The 27,000-nt window shown below is 40.6% G+C and overlaps 1 protein-coding gene across 10 annotated transcripts in view; it reads left to right on the forward strand.

The window, feature by feature from the left end:
* MCTP2 (multiple C2 and transmembrane domain containing 2) overlaps nt 1-27,000 on the forward strand; it is a 161,623-nt gene that overhangs the window by 108,122 nt on the left and 26,501 nt on the right. For all 10 annotated transcript variants that reach the window (XM_073304233.1, XM_073304239.1, XM_073304236.1 and 7 more), the window contains 2 exons: nt 23,779-23,901; nt 26,754-26,795. In XM_073304233.1, coding sequence (XP_073160334.1) covers nt 23,779-23,901; nt 26,754-26,795 — 165 coding nt within the window. The remainder of the gene's footprint in view (nt 1-23,778; nt 23,902-26,753; nt 26,796-27,000) is intronic.

Here is a 27,000-nt window from a genome sequence, read left to right on the forward strand (position 1 = left end):
CTACTGGTCTGACTGTTAGGAAGTTTTTCCTGAAATTTAACCTAAATCTGCTGTGCTGTAGTTTGAACCCATTGCCTCTTGTCCTGCGCGCTGTGGTGAGAGAACAACTTTTCTCTCTTTTTTATGGCAGCCTTTCAAGTATTTGAAGACCACGATCATGTCCCTCCTTAATCTCCTCTTTTCCAAACTAAACATACCCAGTTCCTTCAGCCTTTGCGTATGTGGCTTACATTCCATCCCTTTGATCATTTTTGTTACTCATCTCTGGATCCTTTTCATTTTCTTTACATCCTTTCCATATGTTGGTGACCAAAACTGGACATGGTACTCCCGCTGAGGCCTAACCAGTGCCGAGTACGGTGGTGCCGTCACCTCCCATGACTTACATGCTATGCCTCTGTTAATGAAACATAAAATTGCATTTGTGCTTTTTTTTTTTTTTTTTTGCAACAGCATTGCATTGCTGAGTTACGTTGATATTCTCCCAGATCCTTTTCAGCAGTGCTTCTGCCAAGCCAGTTTTCCCCTAATCTGTATTTGTGCATTTGGTTTTCTTCCCTAAGTGTAGCACCTTACATTTCCCTTTGTTGAAATTCATTTTGTTGCGTATAGCCCAGTTCTCCAATTTATCAAGATCCCTCTGAATTTTAGCTCTATCCAAAGTATTGGCAGCCCCCTCTAGCTTTGTGTCATCTGCAAACTGGATTATTATGCTCTCTGTATGTACATCCAGATCATTAATAAGATGTTAAATAGCAGCAGACCCAGAACAGATTTCTGGGGAACCCCACTTGAGACTCCCTCCAATCCAACGTAATTCCAATAATAGTTTAAACTGATGACTTGTGACTGTCTGTGACTGGGTTCCCTCACCGCTCGCGGCACCTACTCCTGGCCATCCTGCGGATCAGTTCTGCCAGGCGCTTCACCCTCCTCAGCAGTCTCTCTATCCATCATCTTCTCTGTCTATAGCCTCTCCCTTCCTCTTGGAGCGGCAGCCAGGTCACTAAGTTCCTCCCCTTCCAGGGAAATCACAGTCCTTCTGGACCAGCTGTTTGGCTGGCATCTCCAATACCCTGTGCAACTACCCAGTGGCTGGTAGGGGAACCCAGGCTTGCCCTCTACACTGGGTTCCAGCCCAGGGACCCTATAACATTCAGTCAACTGTCTTAGTCTTTGCTGCTGTTTCCCTGGGCTTCTTCCGACATCACTGTCTCCCCCCTCTCTGAGTACACCAGCTTCCCAACTCCCTCCTCTCAGGGAGTAACTGCAGCTTGCCTTTCCTGCAGTCCTCCTTGCTACATGCAGCTCCTGAGCTTTATACAGGCCCCTTCTCCTCCAGCCCAGCTGCGACTGCCTCCAATTAGTGGTGGTCTTCTCGCCTATCTCTCTCCCATACTGGCTGCTTATTTGGTCAATTAGGCTTGCCTGGCCTAATTTACCCTCTCAGTGGCCAGTGTGGGGAATATACCCCATCACACAATCTCTGCAGTCATTTGCACAGACACTAGGGTGAGTACTGTTTGGGATTACATAGGTGTTGCGTGAAATCAGAATTTAGTCAGTTGACTTTTGGTGTGCGGAAGGTGAGGGGAAAGGTGAAGTTTCAATGATCAAATGAATTTAACTCGGTGGAATTCACCCTTGTGCATAGGGCCAGTACAAGGTCTGTGTACCACTTATGTGCTCAAAACAAGGTGTTAGTGGAACATAAGTAGTCTATAAACCTTTGGTTGTCTACATAGTGAATATCACAATCACTGCAGACTCAGAAAAGACACTAATATATTGGCACATAACTAGGAATATCCATATATTTGGACAGATTGCTCATAGTGAGTGTTAGACTTGTATATCTATGCAAAAATTCTGGACAGTTCCTACTGTGTCTTTCTCCCTACCAGAGCCAGCAATTCCACAGATTTGAAATTTAGGGGGTTAAGTGCACTTGAGCCCAAACTTCCACCTGAGCCGGAATGTGCTGATGATGCTATATTTAGGGTGCTAGCTCAAACTTCACCAGTGCAAGTCTGTCTACTTGCACAGGGAGACTCGCTCCCAGCTGCAGTGTGAACATATCCGTAGAGTTTAAGGCCAGAAGGGACTATTAGATCATCTAGTCTGACCCACTATGCATCTCAGCCATTAAATTTCATTCAACTACCTCTGTATTGAGCCTATTAACTTGTATTTGGCTAAAGCCTGTCTCGCAGAAAGGCGTCCAGTCTTGATGTGAAAGACATCAAAACTTCCCTTGGTAATTAGTTCCAATGGTTGATCTCCCTCGCTGTTAAAAATGTGTGCCTAATTTCTAATTTGAATGTGTCGATATTCAGCTTCTAGCAATTGGTTCGTGTTATGCCATCATCCATTTAAACGTTGTTTCCATAGTATGTTACTGTTTTTCAGAAATCATTTATTAATTTCTATATTCAGCCTGGAATTTTCCATAGGTGTGTTCTGCTTATGAGCAAAATGATATACACACATGCTCCCAACTTGCTAGTTTTTCCAGCATTAGACCTATATATGGCTTAATTTTTTAGATGCCGTTTTTCATCTTGTTTAGTTCATATTAAAAAAACCTCACAAATATGGTTGTGGAAGTTAAGCCCATAAATTAATTGTTAAGTTAATTGCTATTGCTATATATTATACATTTTAAAAATCTTTTAAAAGTTAATTATAATCACAGAATGATTTTTATAAATAAATGTGCATCATTGCACATTGTGCTTATGATTTTATACATAATTACACCTTCTATTGACAGTTTTCCGTGCATTAATAGTAATTATGTCATTTAATGAAATTACAGTAATTGTATTAAGAAAACTATACTCTGGTCAAATTAAAAGAACCTATTGCCTGCCTTTTACTATTGTATTCCTTTTAAAATTTTTCATGGAAGTCATAAAAGACATTTGACTAGAGCCAGGCGTAAGGTGCAAACCAAACTCCATAGTATCTTGGGTAACTTCTGACTTCATCACTGATCTCCTTCAGCTTGTCCCCTCTCTTCCCCCATCCCCCATACTGAGCTCTGCCAGTACACCTAAGACTTATTTTAAGCATACCCTACTATTTCAGTCTTGGGCCTCTACTAACCAGGGCTGCTATTAGGAATAGGGACAGGTAGAAGCTGTTTTCCAAGGCCATACATAGCTGGTGGTTTAGGCCGGTTGGCCAGTGAATGGTAGCAGGCATAGGCAGAGCTGTGCTGGTTGGTCATAAGTTTTGGCTGAAGTGCGGTATGGGAAGTGTGTGTGGTGGCGATACGTAGCTCCTAAATTTTACACAGCTCCATGTATGACATTTTATGCAGATTATTTAACAAATTATTTTACATATTCTTAACTCTTTTTTACATATTGTTGTAAACTTCAGCTTCAAAATAACTATGGATTTAGTGCTGATGCAGCCCTGATGAATTAACCTCTATCTACAGGGCAGCACAAGAACATATTTTCCACACACACTGCCCTGCCGGCATGCATCAATCCTAATCTGGAGGGATTTCCTCTAGAGTAATGGTAGTTCAGTTTGCATGGTCCTTGAGGTTCTTGGCCTCTCTCCTGAGTCGGCCCCAGTTAGTGCAAAGCATGATGGTGAGTTTGTGAACTGGGAGCTAGATGAGAGTCCCACCAAACTCATTTCATAGAGTTTCCCCCAACATCCCATTAGATGTGAATAATTTTTAACTCCCTGATGAGTTGGGCTGGATTTGTACTGGTGACTTATAGGCAAAAGGCTCTGGTGTTCATTAGCAATATCCCCTAATTAGCACCAGCAGTACATCTGAGATGGAAGCTTGTTTTCTGGAAAGATACATTAATTAAACCAAGTACTCATTGTCATCACTGATTGTCATTGCTGTGGGAATATTAACTGCCACAGCAGAACTCAGACAGGTATCTCAAGCTTTAACAGTAGCCCTCCATCCCACCCCAACCGTCCCCCCAAAAATTCATAGCTTGAAATCTCTTCAATAATTTGAGTTTCTTTTGTTGTCTATATGAGCTTCTTGCTCATCAGAACATTTGCCTGCATGTCTCCAGTCACATGCATGTAACAGAGCTGTATGCACAAATGTGGGATTTCATACGCAGCAGCGGGAGCATAGTGTAGGGAGCAGGATGAAAACCTACCTTTTATAATGGTGAGAACAGTCTCATGAGGGTATAATAGTTTTAAATAAAAAAAGGCCTAAACAAGCCTCTCTGATCCAATCTCACCTCAGACTGCAGGAAAGTTTGGATCTGAACTTTGCAGCTCACGCCAATCTTTTTGAGGACATAACTGTTGTTTCTCTATGACTGTATCAGGAACCCAAGCAGGACAGGGACTGAGGAGAGCCCTAGACAGAAACTCTGAAATGAAATGAAGGGGAAGGGGAAGACCGTCTCTTTGGTAGTAACACTGGTTTCCTTTTTCTGGTAAAGTTCCCTGTTCAGTGTTTGAAGAAAGCGAGCCTTATGGTGATTCTTTACTATTTCTATAGATCTATTTCTGATGTTTTAATTGGCCGAATTTCAATCCTCAGTGGCTTTTCAGCTATTCCTGCCACCACTACTACTTCAACTAACAATAAAGGAAACTTCAGATTTATGCAAACAAAGATTTAAGAAATCAGAATATCATTAAGAATCTGCCAGTCCTAAATTGATCCTGTTGTGGGGCCCTTTTTAAAGTACCTTGAAGAAGGACAGCACAAAGCAAAACACCCTTATGAAATAGATCTATCAAATATTGTTTGGGAGGACACTTAAGGGTTAATTCTCTACTCTTCTGTTTCTGCTCAACTGTATTGCACTGTGAATTGGACACTTCACCCTTAGCTGTGAATTTCCGTGCCTTTGGTGGCTCAAATCCTTAACATGATTCTAACCTATACTGATTTATGTGAATAATCGCAGCGCTTTCTGTGCAGTGCTTTCTAAACTTGCGTGCATCATGTAGAAATTAATCCCTCAGCCCTGGCGGCTTGGGAAATCCTCAGCTCTTGCCTCCCATTTTCTCTATACTTACATTAAACTGATTTTAAATTAAGCCCTAGGCTTTTTTTTTATGTGTTTGTAATCCAAAAGTTGCAGCCAGAACCGGAAAGCCAAATTCTGCCACAGGATGAATGTGTGCACAACACTCATTGACTGTGGGTCATTGGGAGCCATGCATGCAGGCTTTCAAAGACAGAGATGAATTCACTGTGGTGGTACAAGGATAGATAACCCCTTAAAACAGATTCCAGCCCCTCCCCCCCCGCTTACTGAGTTGAATTAATAATGTGTATTTTTCATCTGTTTGGCTGTCTAATAACGACACATAAAGTCAGCCCCAAATGTACAAACATTTTGTCTATTGAAAAGGGTTCTTTAGAGCTTAAATTTGAACCAAACGTGTGTGACAACAGTTCTAACTGGCTTTCTGCTTGAGTTGTGACCTGTTGGAGCACTCTGCTCAGCGCTTGCATTTCCAACTAATTTGATATTGCCTTTTTTGTGGTTCAAGCTTTGTCATTTGTTTCTAAGCTGTCATTTTTATTAGTCTCTCTGGCTGATCTTTTTGGGCTCTCGTCAGGTGGTGTGTGTTCTCCATTGTCTGGCTGGTCTTGGCAAGCTGTAGGTCCTTTTATTGCCATATGACGTGGGCGTGCTTGTAGCAGTAGCCTGTAATTATACCCACCACAGGTGACAGTTACAAGAGAGCTTTGGTAATAATTTTAGCTGCCTGATCTGATGTTTATGAAGAGAGAACTCTCTTTGTGGTCTGGTTAGAGTTTGCTATAATGTATTGTACTTTAGCTGTTTGATTTATGAAGCCTTTTTTTTTTAATCGTACGTGTTAGTCTTTTGAAGTTATGAATCTAATTTTACAGGAAATTATTGTTGGTCTTATACCATCCCACACAATTTCTATTTATTTAACATACACTGTGTTCAACGAGATAAAATTGTGATCCAGTCTATTGCTGGTTTTTACTTGTATATGCAACACCACTGGATTCCTAGTACTTCCTAGAGTTTTAGCAGATGCATTCTGTCCTTTTAGTTGTTCTAATCACAAATCAGCACAATCAAGCATCTTTCTTGGGATTCAACTAATTGTCAAGGACACGGGTCCGAATTCACTATCTGTGTACGCAAGATCAATTCCATTGCTGTCAGTGGAGATGCAGAATCTACTCATGCCAGAAATAGATTTAGCTCGTTGTTCTTACTGTCATTGTACAGGTCATCCTTGACTCAATGTACAGAATTCTCATTCTTTGTACAGAATTCCACTGATGTCACTCGGAATTTCCTACAAAAATATAGGGACAAACACAGTGTAATGTGCAGTTGTTTGTCATGAAAGTGCAGCTCTGGATTTGCTAGAGAGGGTTCAAACAAAGTGTTTTTAGAGTATATTTTGAATTTGAGACACCAATAATTGTAATCTTTGTCATCTGACTAATCTGCAGACAGATAACAAAAATGTACTTGTGACCAATCAAATCAGCTCATCTGGTTCTACCGGAAAAGAACTCTCTCTTTTGCAATTTCAAGGCTTATAACATTTACAGACTCTATTTATTTTTACTTGTGGACTGCATCACAGAAAGTTAACAGTATTGAATGAATAGAAGTTCATCTTTTAAGTTTCATGAAAATAAAACCTTTTTAGCACCCTCAGTAAGTTCATATACAGTATAAAATTGAACATTCAATTAAAAATGTGCCATGTTTTGCAAACCCCAGAGGTACTTTTCTTTTTCCTGGATCTGTTGGGATTTTTACTATGTTATTTTAACCCTGTCATCTATCAGAAAACTTCTCAGAGCACCAGTAGGCGTATTTGATGTACGTGAAAAGTATGGACTCACACTGACCTTAATTGATTCTTCCATTAGCCTAGGCATCCTGAAACTGGTTTTTATTTTTGTGTCTTCATTTAAAAAACAAACATGTTCTTTAGTTTTCACGTAAGTATAATCTAAAAGAAAAAAAGTCTCTAAAAACCTGGGCTTTTCACTCTTTTGGACTGACAGGAAAAATAGGCTGATTTCCATCAGTCGAGGATCTGGCTCTAATTCCACTGTCTTCAATGGACCTACGCTGCTTTACACCAACTGAGGATCCAGCCCTCTATTTTAGAGTAAACTCTTCACCTAGGCTTGTTAACTGGTTTTCAAAACTGGGGGAAAATCCTGTAGGTGGCGATAGACTCTCATGAATGATTAAACTCCCGTTTTAATGTTTTTTTTTCTCAGATTTTTCTGGCAGTTTCTTTTTTTTTCCTTACTTGAACTCTTTTATTTTTAATTTCATACACCCATTCAGTACTAATCTAACACTACTTGCAGAAATCTGGAAGAAATATTGTATTTTGAAGGCAATGCAACATTTTGGTTTTTGTGGTGATGGTGATCGCTATCGTGATGCACCATGAGAGGGTGCGGGAAGGAAGGGGTCTGCAAGGGAAGACCACTTTATTTATTTTTTTTCATTCTTTACAAGATCTGAAATGAAGGAGGCTTGGTGTAGAACTCCTATTGCATTTAAAAATCCTATCTTCTCCCTTTTTTAGTTTTGCTTTTCTTTACCTGCAGCTAAAATATGATGCACATGGCAGAGGTTAGATTCCGGTACCAGGAAGTCCAGAGTTGTTGGATACAAGATTGCTTAAGAAGGATGATGATGATGATAATAATTAATAAATACCCTAAAATCAAATCATAACATCAAGTCCAATTGGATGTTTAACCCATTCTCGTCCTTTTTAGGCCTTTGTGGGACAGGGAAAATGTATTTTTATCTGAGTGTATCCACAAAATCCTAGCAAACTATGAAAAAAATAAAATATTTGATTATGGTGAGATGCAGTATCTTGATAGCAAAGGTTGAAATTAGCTTCCCAGTATAACCCTGATTTTTGACACCTTCTCCACCACTTCACCACAAGCAAATGGATTAATCTGTATTTTTTCCTAGTGCTTTTTAGCCAAGGTTAGAATTGTTTAGGGTGCTCTTTATTTTAAACACAATGCAGCGACTTTATATATTTTGTGTAAATATATAGATAATATGGTACTGTTGTTTTCCCCAGTCTGTCTTATTCTGATTTATTTCAGACACTCATATTAGGTTTTCTTAGAGGATTCTCTGAGAGGAACACAATATATTTACACGAACCTACACTTTAAAAAACCCCAAAACAACAAGCAAACTTAGTCTCCCCTACTAGTTTAGGTTCAGAACTCCCTAAATTGCTTTCCATTGTATGTTACTGCCTTTTTCCTCAGCTTTTATCTTTTAATGTCAAATAGTAACTATACTGCTTTTTCTCAAAGCCAGTCACTAATTTTCAGTAGTTGTATTCTGTTGCCATTCAGTTTTAAAACCGCTGTATTATACTTTGATATGGAAGGAGTTCTTGTAAATATACACACACTAGTAGCTGCAATCTTTTTTATTGTTTTCCATGTTTTTAAAGTTGAGATGCACAGTTGAAAAATATTCTCTTGTATAAACTGAATGTGTTTGTAACATAGGTTCTTCACAAAAGCAGCTGCATGTAGATGTGTGGAAAAGCAAACAGAATCTTGCAAACTGTACCTAGGTATCTGACCCCTATTATCGGCTGGCAGTGTACATCAAATGGATTTAAGCGTAGAAAAAATACTTGTTTGCATGATTGCAGCTCCCATTATTCAAAGATGGGTGGGAATCTAGTTAGCTACTCTGTAAAAACCCATTTTGCAATGTCCATATAAAGAATGTTCAAAGCTGGCCTCTGTCAGAAGATGACAACTATGGAAGGTCTAACCCCATTTTAAAACTGTGCTAAGCAAATTTTCTAAAAATGTGTAGAATATTAAATGGGGAAAGCATAACTTATATTGCGAGATCAGCATTTCAACAGCATGTGTCCATCAGGAATTAAATTATGCCTTGATCTGCCAGTTAGTACTTGTGGAAGTTTTGCTTTCTTGTACAAATTTTGGAGGATTGTTTACAGCTAACCATTTTGCTTTTCTTGATCAACTAGATCGGTCCCTGTAATACCCTCTCCTCTAAATCTCTTCACAGGAGTTAAGCATTGCAGTCTTTTTAAATGATTATTTTTATGACTAAAATATTAAGTTATGCCTTTTAAAAATAGATGTATGTCCCCAAGCAGAGAAATAAGCAGTGAAATAACCTAAAATTGTTATTAGTGTTGATATTCTGTAGCACTGCTGCCTGATTGTTTTTGACAAGTAATAACTCTACAGTCCTATAGATTGCAATGGCTGCTCTCTGTTTTAAAAGGATACTAACAGAGATAGTGGACCTGTAATGCACAATGAATGATGTCTTATGCACTGATACCTATAGTAACACATACAGAGTGACTATGAGATCAAATGCTCTGGCTAAAAAGCCTTAGGGAAGCATTATGTGTCTGAGTTCTGATCTATTGTCTGGGAGGTCGGAGAGTGTTAATGCACTCTGCAAAGATTAGACTCCTTCTCTAATTGCTCCAACACTTCCTTAAAGGATTTAAGCAGTCAGGAAAGGTGACGCTCCTTGTCAATTTTTGTCTTCTGACAGCCTGTTGAAGTTTATCTGTCTTTCCATGGAGACCACTAGATCAAGTAAACCAGGCAGTGTCAAAAGCATAAACCCTGAATTAGGACTGAAAGCAAAGAGTGACATTATTTACAGCTCATTTATTTCACCTTTTAAATGCTCTAAAGAGGGGGACGGGATCAGTTTTATATTCCATTTGTATTGTTTAAATTTTGAGTTGATTGCAGAACTGTATGAACAGTTTAACTTCTTGACTTTCCTTAGAAGTCACTCTTTACTTCCAAAGCAGGTCAGATTTTTTTTTTTGTTCCTTGACATAAGGCTTTTGGGGTTGATAATTCTATACCCAGTGTAAATTTACAGTAACTAAGTTAATATATTTACAAAAGCTTAATTATTTTAACCTCTGTAGTTTTAGTAGTCACTGTAATACTGGTTATGTAGCTAACCTAGCTACATAGATCCAGATCCTGAACTTCTACAATGGCCCCAGAGTATTAAGTGTTCACCCAAAAGTCTGATTATTTTGACAAAACCCTGATCATGAGCTGATCTTTCTTCATCCTCCTGGAATCTTCTGGCAGGACCCAAATGTATATAAAGCTCAACTCAAAATCTGTGGCACTTCTCTTGCAGTAACTCTTTCATAATGGTTAACATGCATGTCTCTTAACTCTTGGATCTGAATGGGAAATCTTAAGAGTAGAATTCATCAAGTGTATTCTGATCATTCTCACATGGACAGTTGCCTTTCACGTCCGCACATAGCATGTTATCTCACACTGTTGCTATATTACATGAAATGTTTCATCTGTATATAAAAATTAAAAATTCAAACAAAAATCTGGCCCTCATGAAGAACAGGCCCTTTGGGCATATGGTTCATTATGCATATTCGTTTAATTACTAAAACACTTGGGATGTCTCTACTGCCCTTGCTTTCAACTTGCAAAGTTGGATCTGTTCTGCAGCACAGAATATGTCAAACAGGCGTGTGTCATAAAGGGCTTTGATTTTCTCCTATTTAAAATATATATAGTTCTAGGATGTATTGTTAGAATTTATTGAACATTGGCCCAATCCACTTCATGAAAACAGCAGCTACAATGTGACTTTTTCCTTACTAGCTTCCCCCCTTCCCCCGCTCCCCCTCCCCGGCTGGTTTTGCAGTCTTTAGCTCATATCCATGTGAGTATCAAAGTAATGCGAGACTCAGGCTTAGGTTTCAGGCACATTCCCAAAAAGCACCTAAAGTTGCACGTTAAAGCTGTATAACTTTTATTAGCTAAGAAAGGATTGCTGTGATAGTGTGACTTTAATTGATTTTCAGGGCAAACAGGTGGTGGTGGTTTAGGCATCCCCATGTCTCCTGCCATTCCTAATTTGGAGCTGTGCATATAATAGCTTTATTAAAATAAACAATCTTCTGGCGTTGGTTTTACCTGAACAGCTGCCTTAAATTGCAAAAGGATCTTGCAATTTTTTTTAAACCATTCTGTGCTTTGTAAAGCAAGATGCTATAGGCCTGTCACTGGAGAATCTTCATTGCTTAGTCCTGCTGTCAATATTGGGTTTTTGTTGCTGCTGCTATTGCTAGTCTAAAATATGCAAGACTGAGATGAAGAAAGTTATCATATTTAGGACTGTAATTACAATGACTGTTCCCGTCGTTTTTAGTGCATTCATTACGCACTGTAGCAATTTTGGAACTATGTAGTTTATGAACACGATAATTTTGTGTGTGTTTTAATCACTATAGATTTTTCTGGAACATACTTGTTGGGGATAAGGGGGGGTAGTTACTATTTTTGCTCTCTTCCTGACTACAGAATCTTGTAGTCAGATTGACAAAGAGGACTTCTGGATTCCTGAGCAGTGCAGTAGCCATAATCTGGACTAGGAAACTATTCATGTACACACAGCTGGGAAGAGAATCATCTGAAATTCTTTGTCTGAGAGTATGAGTATTTTAAGTTGGTGTTTTATATTTACTATTTTTTCACAGGACAAGCTTGTATTGTGGTTGGTGCGTGCTTATTTGTTTTATTTCATTTTTGATCCCAGATTAAAAACAAAGAAATCCATATACTAATTCTATCAAACTGACCATGGCTTCCATCCTTGGTCCCAAGTTCCAGAGAGTATTCAGCCTGGCAAACCATTTTCTAAAATGGGAGACTTCATAAAGAAGGATACCAGTTCAGTCCTAAGCACTAAAATGTACATGCAGCTATTTCACACTTATGTGGGTTTATTGCAACCCAAATTCTTTTCATGCCAGAGATGAAGGCTGCCAGTGAAGTAACCTTGTGCACTGAACTGCGATACTCCTGCCACTGTACACTGAACTAATTCTAATTAAATACACTTGGTTTATTACAGAGAGCCCTTTTTTTCTTTATTCGTTCAGATCTAATCTGCACTATGAACATGAGGCAGAAAGCCTTTTAAGTATATAGTTTAAGCCTCCTTTTTTAGTAACATTTGTAATTTGATGTTGATTTTACCAAAGGCAAAGTACACTTGCACTGAATACTTTTCCCACTTACTGTACAATTAAAACACCATCTGACTCTTACCACTAATGTTTCCTATAATGTTAACCAATATGTCTCCAAAGTGAGTAGACATTTATCGGTGCAGTTAATGGTGATTTTTTTCTTGACCTTTTTAAGTTGCTCGGCTTTACCAGGAGCAAATAAAATGTTAAGTATTTTTTTCTTTTGCTTCCTTTTAATTAGCACAGAGGTTTTGCTGATGCTTTTTGAAAGAAGTATTTACTGAAAAATCCGACTTTCAACTTGCACAATTACTGGCGTCTTCGAAAACCTATAATGAGAAACTTTGTCTGATCCTAGCCATGAAACTGTGACCCTACTGCTGCTGCAGAAAAGGAATCAGAGATCCAAAAATGTCATCTTTCATTAGGTTAGCCAAGATAAAGTAATGAAGCCTTTTTAAAAATCTGATTTAAGGTACCTTTTCCCCCTTTCTTTTCCTGGGACAGCTTGTTTTAACCCCATTGTAGGTAACCATTTGATTCTCCCTCCTTCCCCGCGCAAAAAATATCAAACTGTCTTAAATAATTCCCCCACCCCCTCACTTTATTAAGGTTTACTGCATGAGGATCTTAGCCGTATTTTACTTGGCTCAGGAAATGTAAAATATGGTAGATAAAAACACAGGGGAAAAATTAGAACAGTCAGCATTCTAACAAATGGCTGTTTCTACAGTGTTCGCTACAGAAAAAGATCTGAAGGCTTCTCACTCTAGAACTACTGTACATGCATAAAGATAGGTCCCAAGGACCCTTCTTACTTTACCCTTCCCTGGGGCCGGGGGAGGGAGGAAGTCGTAGCCACAAGAAAACTATATAAAAGCATCAAACCAGAGTTCTGGTAGGCTATTATGCTTTGGGGGTTAAATGTACATATGTTAAAATAAAACCTAGCTTGTTTTCCAGTTGAAATAACATCGGCACCAACACCCAACTGCATCATCCTCAGATGTCTGCAATGCAGTACAAAGCACTGGGCAAAAATCATTGTCAAGTGGGGGCTCTACTCTAAGCCCTAGTAGAATGTGAATGTTTAAGGGATCTTGTTTTCTCTCTACTGGGCTGCTATCCTCCGTAGTGTGACCTCTGATATGCTGCCTTGGGTATCTCAGCACTGGGTATACCTACACAGTGCAGAAAAACCCATGGTACCAAATCTCAGATCCTGGGTCAATTGAATTGTGCTGTGGGGCTAAAAACAGCAATGTTGACGTTCCACTTGGGACCCTCTGAGACCCTCCCAACTCACCAGGATTCAAAGGCCGGGCTCCTGCCTGAGCAGAAATGCCCATACTGTTTTTTTTAGCCGCACAGCCCAAGCACTGCGAGTCCAAGTCGATTGAGTATTTTGGAAATACCGAGCAACAAAATAAAACAGCAATTCATCGTGCAAATCATCATGATTCGTTAATGTCTAATTCTGAACTCACGCACTGATGTAAATCCGCTGAAGTTGATGCCAGTGCTCTGTAGCAGGACTGGGATCCCGCAGGACCCGCTGCCATAATATCCTGAGCAGGTAAAATGTACTGTGTTGCAGGCAGTATTGGGTGAGCAAATAAAAACAGACTGCGGTAATTTGCGGGGAAACACTCTAAAACTTTTAATACTTAGATTTAAGCGAGGGGTAGAAAGAGATTTGATGTTTATTATAAAAAGAGTTGAAGTATTTTTACATGGTTTAAGCAAGATTTGTTTTATTCTTTTAGTGGTAAAATTTGTGTCTGAATTCTGTTTTTAAATATAATATATTAACCAGCCTTTTTTGTTTTGGGGCAGGGGTTAGTAGTTGCAAGATTTGTGGGATCAAAGCTTTTTGCGGGTGGGAGCGGGATCAAAATGCAAGAAACAATGCGGGAATGGGTGGGATAGGTATTTGCGGGGCAAAACATGAGCATGATTAAAAAAATAGCCCCATGCAGGGCTCTAGTTGATGGCAACACTGTACAAACAGTTTGATATCAGAATCTGGACATTCTGCAAGGGATCAGAAATCATTTTGAATTTACCTGTACCATCTGTCCAGAATACAGAGTGGTGAATAACGGTGGTGTCCAATGAGAAAAACAAAGAAGAAACTGCAGCCTTGCCAACTCTTGTGATTGTATTGGGAGCCTCACAGTATGTTGTTTTCCTTAAAGCCCCAGTTCTGGGAGGCCTGTGATTACATAAGAGCTGCAGCTTTCATTTAAGCTCCTCACAGCAGCAGAGAAAAGCTTGAAAATGTGTCCTCCCCCGCCAAAGGTTCAAAAACCATAAGGCATGTAAATAGGACCCAGAATTCATTGGCTTAAACAGCAGGAGAATTTTCAAATCTATGATTTTTGGGGGGAGCAGGAGAGAGAAGGGGCGTGGCTTATGTCTTTTAATGCTTGGGGTTGGCAACACTTAATTGTAATTCATAGAAGCCCAATTCGTCTCCTGCTCGTTTGGTGCTCTAGGGAGGAAGTAGGTTCCTTCATCCCTTTCACTGAGCAATCTGTTCCCTGTGCCGCAGTGCACATGGCTAGCTACTCTGGTTGCTGAATAGAGTGGGTGAAGCCAGGGCTGCGCCTGTTCTTAATCTTCTCTCCAACCTTTTTCTCTCAGCAGGGGAAGGGGTGTGGGGTAGCCCCTCCTCACCCCACTGCAGCTGGAATGTGGGAAATTAGAGCTAGAGCACTGGAGCTGAGGTGGTGGTTTCCACCTCCAGGAGACATGCCTGTGCTCTCTATGATTGGGCTAGCACACTAAAAATAGAAGGGTCACTGCGGTGCCATGAACAGCTGCCTCTGTACCTGTCGGAGTACGCATGTACCCGTTCAGCTAGCCCTTCTGCGGCTTCACTTCACTCATTTAGCTCAGTCAGCTGCCAGTGTGTCTCCTCGAGCTGAAAATTACACCTCCAGCTCGCAGTGTAGACATGCCCTACATAGGGCAAAGCATGAGAGGGAGGGGCAGGGCTTTAACCCTTTTACTCCATCACATGGCTGAGTAAGGGCTGCAACGATCTAATCCATTTGTAGTGACTGTCCAGGCCTTTTCCTTTTTGCTCCTCAGTCTTGTGTAACCAATATCTTTAGAGGTTGTTTTTCGTTGTTGTTGTTGTTGTTAAGAGCCCTTTTTCTGAACATACGTTAGGTTCTAATCCCTAGTTCTGTGCAGTGACATGCATCTAATGCACAGAGACTGTATTCTTTCTGGGCATGATTTCTTTTGCTTAGAAGCTAGTCCTGTTTGTGATGGAGGGTTTGTAGAGGGCTGCTAACATTTCTTTGCCAGAGGTACACCCTTAAAATCAGGAACTTGTTACACTGATGAGATGCACAGAGCAATGTAGTGATAGCAGGTAACATGGTATAAATATTTAAAGATCTCCTTTCCTTCGGGTCATTTTTGATTTCAGTGATCCAAGCTCAGTAGAACATACACTTCATAAGACTATTGAGATTCCCCACATTCTTTTGCTGGGGAAAAGCAAATTAGATCTAAAGCAAATAGGTTTCTTCTGTCAGCAACTGTTTATTTAAACATTATTTCACTTTCTGCCACATGTTTTATGTCTCATGTTATTGCATTACAAAGAAAGAGGAATTCTAATACAGTCTTGCTGATCAACTGTTTCTTGAATTAATTTCATTGCTGTCAGGCACTGTATTTGGTATACTGCCACTGAGTGTGTTGGGGTGGTGGGGGCAGGATTTGGAGAACCAGTGCAATAGGCACAGTAGGGATGGTAGAGACAGTGCTATGTGGATGCATCAGCCTTTGCTTCCCATCCATAGGACAAAGAGGCTGCTCTAGCTCTGGAGGCATTTCCCAGTACACAGTCTGGTAGCTCAGACTTCATGTTGGGGGCCAGGATTTGGACTTGGTTCTTGTGATGGGTTGAATAAACCTCACATGAGTCAGGAAAGGGTCAGTGGGCCGTTGGGGGTGCAGTAACCCCCACCCTGTGATATCTGAAACAGGTGACAGTTTTTGAGGGAGGAGTGAAAAAGAGAGCCCACCTCAGCTGCTGGCTGACTGGGAGAAAGAGCAGACGGTGCGCTCTCTCACTGTGGGGGAGAAGGCTGGCTGGAGCCAGGAACTGGGGAAGACTGATGCCTCAGGGCCTCCCTGAGGGAAGGGAAGAGATCACATCTCTTTGTTTGTTTTGGACTTTGGGGGTACCCCAGAAAGGGTGGAACATTTAGGTGACCTAGCCAGAGAGCTAGCCAGGTGTTGGAGGCTGGGTGGAACAGCTGAAGACCCCACAGGAAACAGACAATGCCACTGCTGCACCATTCCACACGATAAGGGGGCGCACTGCGAGGGGGTGTGGTCACAATGATCAAGAGTCTGTGAGAGTCTGTCACAGTCAGATGTGTGTAGTAGCCAAGTATTTCTTGATAATGTGACATTTTCACATTTTGTAAGACCTTGCTGCTAAAGCTGCTTGCTCTTTGATGTTGCCACTTTGTGTGTTTTCCCTTTTAATCATAGGAATAAGTCTCTGCCAGAAATAGTTGTCAGTAGGCCTATTTTCTCCTAGAGATTCATCTGAACTTTTTTTTTAGGTCAATACCATATTGTATAGGCTAAAATCCCTTAGTTTGTTTGGTACAGGGAGGGATTAAAAGTATTATCTGAAGAGAGATATCTTGTAATTTTGTCTATCATTGAGCATTCAGCTGTGACAGGTACTCCTATTTGATAGTCACTATTATGTATACAAGGACCTGAATACATTAGCTTAGCCTTTAGATAGATTAGAATTGTGGAGCTCTTCTTCCCTAGGACCATGCTCAATGCATTGGACCATATTTGTATCTCAGGTCAAAATCAGAGTTCTGGTTTGGGGCCAAAACGGATACCGTGGAGGCACAACTTCAGATTAGCTCATGTTTTCCCCCAACCAGGCCCAGGTTCATGAATCTAAGCAAACCTTTTGACAAAGCTGGTTTCAGATTTGAGATCAGTGAAATCTTGTGAGATGTGTTTTAAGGGCTTGGGGGTTTTAGTTTTGGTTTTTTGGGGGGGGTGTTTTGCAAACTTTTTTTGCAGCTCTACTGATGAGGCATTTGCTTAGGCCTGGGACTTAGAATGGTCAGCCTGACAAATTGCAGTTTCAGTAAAGGTTCTTTGCTCACGTTTCATGTCCTTTCCCTTTTTTATTTTTTTCCATCTGATGAAAATTATTTCTTTGTACTTTTCCCATCACTGTCATGTCCCAAGAATTACTCTGTCACACAACGCACGGGGCGGGGTGGTGGTGGTGTTAACCTTCACTTTGTCAAAAAGGTTTACTGGGCCAAAGGGAAGCTTTTGTTTATTAGAGATAAATATTCATAATTACCATACAGAGATACTACACTGACATTGCTAACACCTCACCCCGCCCCCCAAATTAGGATTCTAAATCTCCAAAAAATTATTCTACCCCATGATTGTGGGGTTGCTGGTGGTACACATTTTATGGGCATAGTTCAGGAGACACCCATCTAAAATCTGGTTTTAATAGTCCGATTCTAAATTGGAACCAGAAGGACAGAAAAGCCAGATTCAAAATGTGTTTCTAAGGGTTTCAGCTCAGATTGCCTTCTCTCATCTTTTACACTGCTGTCAAAAGGGCCACTCTCATGGTTGTTCAAGCTCCATGCTTCTTGACAGGAACAGTTGGACTCCTCTTCAGTGATTTTTCAGATGAAATGGTTTCCAAACCTCCAGAGCTTTAACTTGTAGTTATTAGGCCCTTTGAAACAGCAACACATTAATCAGCTGAAATCAAGTGGACTGTCTCCAAAGCTATGATGCTAGTGTTCTGTTCTAGACAGGACTCCACTCTAAATCTTAACTCCAAGAGTTCTTTCTTCTCCAGAAAGGTCTCTCTCATTTGTATTTTTATTTTGAACTGTCGTTGTTATGTTTTATAATTCTTATAAGTCTCTTCCTTATTGGTTCTTATACTGCCCAGTTCAGCCCTTTCACAAAAATTCTTTGCCTTTTTTTTTTTTTTTTCTTTTATTTCAGAAATTAGCTTCTACTCTTGCTTGCTAACTTTTCCCATCTGGAATATGCAGTTTACCAATGTAGGTGGTGATGGTGCTAATGGTTAATATTTAATGGAAGGAGTTCGGTCTACTGATAATATGAAGCACTATGAAAAAGTTAAGTTAGAGTAAAGTACTTTGGGCAAGGACTCCTGGGTTCTCTTTCCTGTTCTGCCATTGGCTCACTGTGATCCTGAATAAGTAATTTAACCTAGTTCTGCATCAGTTTCCACAAGTATAAAGTGAGAATGAGAATATCTGACTTCGTGTGTTTGTATGGAACTCCTTTTATGTCTTCGGCTGAATGATGCTATGGAACTATTTATAAGGCACATTACAAATACACCGAACCCTCACTAGAACACGCCTCCATATAGCACAAATTCGCATATAACGCGGTTGTGGCCATGGATCCTGAATTTAATTACTTTAATTACAGTTCATTTTAATGCGGTTGCCGCGTTAACGCGGTCCTGCGCACGGATCCCAAATCCCGCGTTCTCGCGAGGGTCCGATGTACCTTATAAACTGCTCTGTACTGTGTGTTCTAAGTAATCGCCTCACATACCTCTGAAGCTGAATAATTTCTAATTTCTGAATATATAAATAAATTTGCCCTTGCCACCATACTGTGCAACAGAGCTTAAAGCGCTCTGTACTCTAGCTACAGAAGCAAATCCGCTCTTTCAAAGCAGGCTTAGTGAAGTGCAGCTACCTGTGGGTTGGAATTTGGCAGCTGACTATGGGTGCATCAGTAGCAATACAATGTAACTTTAGGAAAGGAATTGATCAACAACCTTGTCCGTTTGCAGCTATGAAACTATTTTGTAAATAAGCTTAATTTTACTACTCAAAATGTAATTTGGTCAGGAGACCTAACAACGTACTTGTACAAAAAGTGCTATGGGATTATTAATGATTGCAAATGAACAGGATCTTGATTTTATATGCTATCTAAAGGACAGAGGGTTTGAAAGTTCATATTAGAATTACAGTTGGGGACTTCTGTTGGATTATCTAGTGTAGATATTATGGTGACCGCTGCACTAAAAATGTACACATAGGCTCTGATTCTGCAATTGGATCCATGCAGGCAGGTTCTTGCAGAGATCCTTTGACTTCAGTGGCACTCCAAAAGACGATTGCAGATTTGGGTCCTTAAATCCAGCCGTCCCTTTCTGTATCATCATGGGACTGAGTTCAGTACTATCCCAGATAGGTATTATGTATACAACCTCCTTCAGTAGGTTATACTGACTTTTTAATTCATAACGATACATGCTATCATTGAAGAGCTTCCACAAAAAGATCAAAACTTGGGTTTGATAAATATGTGGAGGTCATTCTTGTCCAGGGTGGTGTTTGGATTAGGGCCAGAACTGAAATCACCCTTACTGTATCTCAGAAACGTTAAATAAGCAGAGGTATGAGGGGGCAGTGGTTGAAACAGGTTCAGAGGAATCTCTTTTGTGAGAACTTTACCACCTTCTATAGCATCTTCTTTGTAGGATTTCAAAGCTCTTTGCAACGAATATTGACTAAAGCCTCACAGCATTCCTTCAAGGTAGCTAAGTATTATCCCAGTTTTGTCCAAATTCCTGTCCTGCTGTGGTCATGCTTGCGTACGTTGGTGGAGTCGAATTATGTATAGTGTGGAAAAATGTGATCTACCTTGTCATGTTCTAACTTCAAGTGCTGTGAATCAATAGTATGGGACTGTGTTGTCTGGAATTGAATCCATTTTCTAAAAGCATATATCTTAGGCTATTTTTTTTATTACTGGCTATCAGAACCCAATAAAACAGCCTCTAATTCATTCCATAGCAACACAAAGTAGGGGTTATCGGTGAAAAATACCATTGTTGAGCGGTTGGCTCACTTAGAATGGGTCATGTGGAGTCTTTCCCCTCTTAGTAGCTGGGCTGAGTTGGGTCCCAAGTGGGTGACAACTGGGCAGTTTGTCTTACACAGAAAGAACTTTTTTCTTTTACAGAGTGCATCTATCCCCATTCCCCAGGCATGAAATCCTGGCCCCACTGAAGTCAAAGGCAAAGCTCCCATTTATTTCAGTGGGGCTGGGATTTCGCCATAGGAGTTGGAGCTGTCAGTTTGTGTCCCTATCACAAAATCACTGCCACAAATGGCACTAATTGGCACTCTTGTGAGCAGTGTCAGAAAGGCTGAGGATTAATAGATGTGGAGACTCAGCCATCCTCTCATCCCAAAAGTTTCTCCTTCGCAGTATTTGGATGCATTGGCAGGAGGTGGTGGTGTTTTTATTGCTGTTGCTCGTGCTGTACCTGCCTTGTAGAGTTTCAGTTTCAATGCCGTCAGTCCAGCACCTCTCACCAACCTAAAGCTGTAAAAGAAAAAGGGCATGGCAGGGGATTGTTAGCTGTGATGTCACAGCTCTTTCCCCCTTTAAATAAACAGATGGGTTAAGTAAATTCCACCTTGGCTGTGTTATTCTAATGATGGGATTTTAGATCTTGAGCATTCATTCTAGAACAGCATTTCTGGATTTAAAAATCAAAAAGCACTTGGGTATATGTGTCTTGTATTCCAGGACAGATGTTTATGGTTTAAAGCTACTTACAGCATTAGGCTGGCCTGGAAACACATTGTATGGCTGGAAAAAAGAATTTTGTGATCACAACATGCATCCTGTGGCAATTGTGGACCTAATTTATAACCTTATTCTGTGTTACCATCAACTCCAAGCTCAGACCCTGTTCAGATGATGTCATTACACAAAAATATTTACTGCTATCTGCATATAGGAAAAAAGAAAAGGAGTACTTGTGGCACCTTAGAGACTAACCAATTTATTTGAGCATGAGCTTTCGTGAGCTACAGCTCACTTCATCAGATGTTTCAACATCTGATGAAGTGAGCTGTAGCTCACGAAAGCTCATGCTCAAATAAATTGGTTAGTCTCTAAGGTGCCACAAGTACTCCTTTTCTTTTTGCGAATACAGACTAACACGGCTGTTCCTCTGAAACCTGCATATAGGAAGGAGTTGATGATGATAAAACCTGATTTGCTTTGATTTCTTTGAAAAATCCAGCCATTTTTGTTCTAAATCTCTGTCAGGGAGGCCCCATCCCACTCTGAACCATTTTGCAGATCAATTTACTTTGAAATTTGGCTTCTGCTTTTAGTTTCTGGCATCACTAGTTCAGGTATCGCTCCCCATGAGCAAAATCATACTCCTACTGTGGGCCCAGAGGTCTCCAGACACAACTGAAATAATGTAGTTATCCAGTGTTGAGAGGTGGCTGGGAGACAGGATTTTCTGATCCCATTCAGGGAGGCCTTGCATCCTGCTCACCACAGAGCCCTGCCCTATAAAAATGGTCATAGTGGGCTAGTCCATCCAGCCCAATAGACTGCACTGACAATGGCCAATGCCAGATGCTTCAGAGGGAACAGGACAATTATTGAGTGATCCATCCCCTGTCATCCAGTCCCAGCATCTGGCAGTCAGAGACTTAGGGACATCCAGAGTCTGGGGTTGCATCCCTGATGATCTTGGCTAATAGCCGTTGATGTGCCTATCCTCCATGAATCTATCTAGTTCTTTTTTTAACCCAGTTGTACTTTTGGCCTTCACAGCGTGCCCTGGAAATGAGTACCATAGGTTCATAGAATCATAGAATATCGGGTTGGAAGGGACCTCAGGAGGTCATTTAGTCCAACCCCCTGCTCAAAGCAGGACCAATCCCCAACTAAATCATCCCAGCCACGGCTTTGTCAAGCCTGACTTTAAAAACTTCAAAGGAAGGAGATTCCACCACTTCCCTAGGTAACGCATTCCAGTGCTTCACCACCCTCCTAGTGAAAAAGTTTTTCCTAATATTCAACCTAAGCCTCCCCCACTGCAACTTGAGACCATTACTCCTTGTTCTGTCATCTGCTACCACTGAGAGCAGTCTAGATCCATCCTCTTTGGAACCCCCTTTCAGGTAGTTGAAAGCAGCTATCAAATCCCCCCTCACTCTTCTCTTCCGCAGACTAAACAATCCCAGTTCCCTCAGCCTCTCCTCATAAGTCATGTGTTCCAGTCCCCTAATAATTTTTGTTGCGCTCCACTGGATGCTTTCCAATTTTTTCACATCCTTCTTGTAGTGTGGGGCCCAAAACTGGACACAGTACTCCAGATGAGGGCTCACCAATGTTGAATAGAGGGGAACGATCACGTCCCTCGATCTGCTGGCAGTGCCCCTACTTATACAGCCAAGAACGCCATTGGCCTTCTTGGCAACAAGGGCACACTGTTGACTCATATCCAGCTTCTCGTCCACTGTAACTCCTAGGTCCTTTTCTGCAGAACTGCTGCCTAGCCATTCGGTCCCTAGTCTGTAACGGTGCATGGGATTCTTCCGTCCTATGTGCAGGACTCTGCACTTGTCCTTGTTGAACCTCATCAGATTTCTTTTGGCCCACTCCTCTAATTTGTGTAGGTCCCTCTATATCCTATCCCTGCCCTCCAGTGTATCTACCACTCCTCCCAGTTTAGTGTCATCCGCAAATTTGCTGAGGGTGAAATCCACGCCATCCTCCAGATCATTAATGAAGATATTGAGCAAAACCGGCCCCAGGACCAACCCTTGGGGCACTCCGCTTGATACCAGCTGCCAACTAGACATGGAGCCATTGATCACTACCCGTTGAGCCTGACAATCTAGCCAGCTTTCTATCCACCTTATAGTCCATTCATCTAGCCCATACTTCTTTAACTTGCTGGCAAGAATACTGTGGGAGACCGTGTCAAAAGCTTTGCTAAAGTAAGGAATAACATGTCCACTGCTTTCCCCTCATCCACAGAGCCAGTTATCTCTTCATAGACGGCAATTAGATTAGTCAGGCATGGCTTGCCCTTGGTGAATCCATGTTGACTGTTCCTGATCACTTTCCTCTCCTTTAAATGCTTCAAAATTGATTCGTTGACTGTGCATTGTGTGAAGAAATACTTTTTTTTGTTTGTTTTTAAACCTTCTGCCTATTAATTTCAGCATGTGACCCCTGCTTTTTGCATTTTGGGAAGGGGTAAATAACAGTTCTTTATTCTCTTTGTCCACACCATTCAACATGGGAGCTGCTTTGCCACCCCAGATGATGAGGAATCAGCTTGGGCACAGGGAAGAAGGAGCAGCAGATAATTAAAGCATTGTAAAAATCCACGGTCTAATCATCCCATGGGAGTGGATGTACAGCAGCACTTGGGGCAGAAGGTTTCCATCTCACTCACATCGAACCTGCTGGCTATTAGTGCTTAATGAAACTGAGTTGATTTGCCTCCTAAAGAGTAGCCAAGTGCATTTGTTACGAGCTGGCATTGGGGACAATGGCAGTCCAGACTTGGCAGGGTCCCAGTAAAGAGGGAATAATCCCCATACACTAGCATTATGTTGGTGGCCTTGTACTCTTCTGAGGAGATGGGGACAGAGAAGCTAACAAACGTCAGCCTAATGCATGAAACACAATGGAAAGAGAATAAGCTATCTGGGTAGATTTTCTTTATTGAAGGGATGTGGGTGGGAATGAGGTTAACAGAGATACAAGGATGCATGTTAGTAGGGATAATATTGAAGGGGTTTATTATGTTTCTCTTTAAACACTTGTTTTAATCCCCTCTTATTGCTTTGTCTCTCTTAGGTATTTGTGGTCACTGTTTGGCACATAGAGCTTTACATGGTGCCTCTGGCTTTGTTGCTGCTCTTTGTGTACAACTTTTCTCTGATCACAACAGGGAAGGTCAACAGTGCCCAGGACACCCAGGCAAGTAAAGTAAACTAATGTTTCAGGGCCAATTGTAATCTGCCTTTGAGCAAAAATGATCTTACAGTTTATGGGTTTTTAGCTAGTTCTATGTCCAAATGGTATTCTATTTCTAGGTTCCTGTCAAAAACAAAATAATAGTCTCTAGAGTTTTGTGGTTCATTTCATGTCATAAACCATTGTGGGACAAAACTTACTGCTCTTAAACAGCTGCAAAGTTTCAAATAGTTTTAATCAAAGAATGGGACAATACTTGGCCCTTGGATCTCTGATTGCAAGGAGGCATGATTTGAACCCCTGGGTCCATATCCAGCCCTGCAGTTTATTTTTCAGGAATGATTCAGGACTTCCTGGGGCTGAGGAAGGCCAACACAACCCCAAAAGAGAGGCCAGTTTTTAAGTCTATTCTGTGAGATCGATATCATCCTCGTCTTATTTTTACTCTGACTTTAAAAAGAAAAACAAAGCTGTTCAAATCCAGCTAGATTTCAGTTTTAGATCTGATTTTTGAATAAAAGTCTTTTCTGTGCAAAAGTAAATTGCAGAATGGAACTCTGTTATGATACAAAATGTCATTTCTGTGATGTTAATGTTAGCACTCTTCGAACATGTTATACATAGCACAGGTCATTGAAGTTAGAAAGAAATAGAGTAAATTAACACCTAGAAGATTCTGTTTCAAAGCTTTATGATAATTCTGATAATGACATCCAGGCAAATTCCCTTTTTGAAATGTTCATAGAAAAGCATTGTCATTTGTACACACAAAAAGCAACTTAACATAGTGCAACCACATGGAGATCTTAAATGAAGGAATAAATGGCATCCTAGGTCAAATATGTATTAAAAACATAATTTTAGCTAGTCAAGTTGTTCCTAGAGAAGTTTTGAGTCATTCCCAGGTCAAAAGTAGTTACAAGATGATGAAAATCATATTTCAGTAACAGGCGACTCTATGCAGATTTGACATGAGGATAAATGGTGAGAATCTGCTAATCTCCAATGTCGGGAAAGTCGGAAGTATTCATAAGTGTATTGTGTATGTTCCCTGAGTCCTTTATTCCATCACCAAAATAGGAATTTCCCACTGGGGAGAATCCAGGACAAATAGTTTATTAAATATAAAAGATAATCTATAAAATAATCTTGAGACTGACTAACCAGATAAAACCAGGAGAGTGCAGAGTTAATGGCTGCCACTGCCCATCGCTCATTCAGTGATGTGTTGTGTACCCTAGCAAACAGAATCTCACTGAAATCTTTATTGTGATTGTGATGGATACCACAAAGTGCCATGCATACACAGCTGAAAAGTACAGAACAGCTATTTTCAACAAGACTTTGGTTAATCAAAAGTTGGTCACTTCCCCTACATATGCAACCTGGGAGTAAGGCACACCATATGTGCATATAGTAATGCCACTGACCTCAACAGGATGCTCTCCGGTAAGCAAAGTTACACATGTGCACCCAAGTGCTTTGCTGGATTGGAGCCTTACTGAGCCTCTAGCAGGTCAAAGCATCTTTAATATCCCTTGGATTCTTTTTCTGGTACCCAGATTCTGAGCTTTCTGAATTCCAACTCTGTATACCTCCTGTAGCTCAAAATAGGTAGTGTTGCTCTGAGTTGCATATGCTCTGGGTGGGAGGAGTGGGTAGTATAACTGTCCCTTTTTCAAAATACCAGTGGTTTGAGTACAATCCTATTCTTTCTGCTCATCCAGACCTTGGCTGCACATGGAGTAGCTTAGTTTTCTTCATGCCTACGTACCCATGTAAATTTTCAAAAACAAAATTCATTTTGTCCATTCTGAATGCACATCACGTTCTCTGGAAATGTGGAACCCGAACCATGTGCCTCAGTTTCCTGAGCTGTAAAATGGGGATAATATTAACCTAGTGTACATTACTAGGTTTCTGTGAGGCTATAATCATCAGGACTTGCAATATGTTTTAAGAATCTCAGGTGGGAGCTGCCATAGATATGGAAAATATTATTATTACTATTAACCTAGCTACGCAAGGCATTTCAGCAAAGACATTGGCAGATCTGGAGGTAGGACTCACATATCCTAGCTCTGAGGCCCTTGCTCTGATGAATAGATACCACTACCTCCCTAAATAAAGCAACCTTTAATTATGATCCTTCACATCCCAACATTTCAGTGATGTTTAAACATTTTAATATGGTAATTCAACTCTTCCTATTGAATAAGCAAGACCTAAATTAACTTGGAGGATCCTGTTAAAGGCTCAGCTAGAAAAACGCTTGAATTGAAAGCCAGGGGTCCCTAAGTTCACACCCTAGCCAAGTCTTTTGTTTTCTTCCCTACCTGTCAGAGTGGGAGTCAAACTGAAGGAATAATGCTGTATAGAAATCTGTATGTGATTCTTGAGATTGATTATGTTCATACTAATGTATTTTCTTCTGTCTAATGTTTCTGTAATGGCCCTAAAGGGAGAGAGCAGTCATTGTAGCAGTGAGGATAGAACAAACTGAGTATAGAATCTTCAGCCTTGACATACCAACTGGTTCATTTATCAGACTAAGAACAAAGCTGTTTACAGACAGTAGAACTTGGCAATGAATTTAAAAGCCTGTTGCCTTCAGACTGCTGGGCTCAGCCACAAATACCTCGATGTAGACTTAAAATTTGCATAGGTTATTGCGTGCTATTGTTCCTGATCTTGGGGGGGAAAAGACCTTGAACATAGAGTAATAAAATAAAAATGGTAGTTTAAAAAAATGGTTTAGAACTAAATGTACCAAATGAAATGTGATAAAAGTTATGTAAATGTTTTGAACCTCTGACTGTCAATGAGGAATTTTAATATGGACATATGTTTTTCAGGAGACTACATACCTGGATGAGGATGAAGATGAGGATGACAAGGTAAGTGTGTCACATGTAGGTACACCAGTTAGAATGAAATAATGCAAATGATGCAGTCTTACTCCAGGAGATTGTGGTTTATACTCTGCACGGGCTGCGGGGTGGGGGAAGAGGCGGTTTCTATTAATGATGGGCAAACCTGAGAATATCTGAGGTTTCATTTGGATAAGCATTCCAAAGTGTGGATGCCTATTTGAAGCTTATA

This window comes from Lepidochelys kempii, chromosome 10 (assembly GCF_965140265.1).
Source record: "Lepidochelys kempii isolate rLepKem1 chromosome 10, rLepKem1.hap2, whole genome shotgun sequence".
NCBI classification, from domain to species: Eukaryota; Metazoa; Chordata; order Testudines; family Cheloniidae; genus Lepidochelys; species Lepidochelys kempii.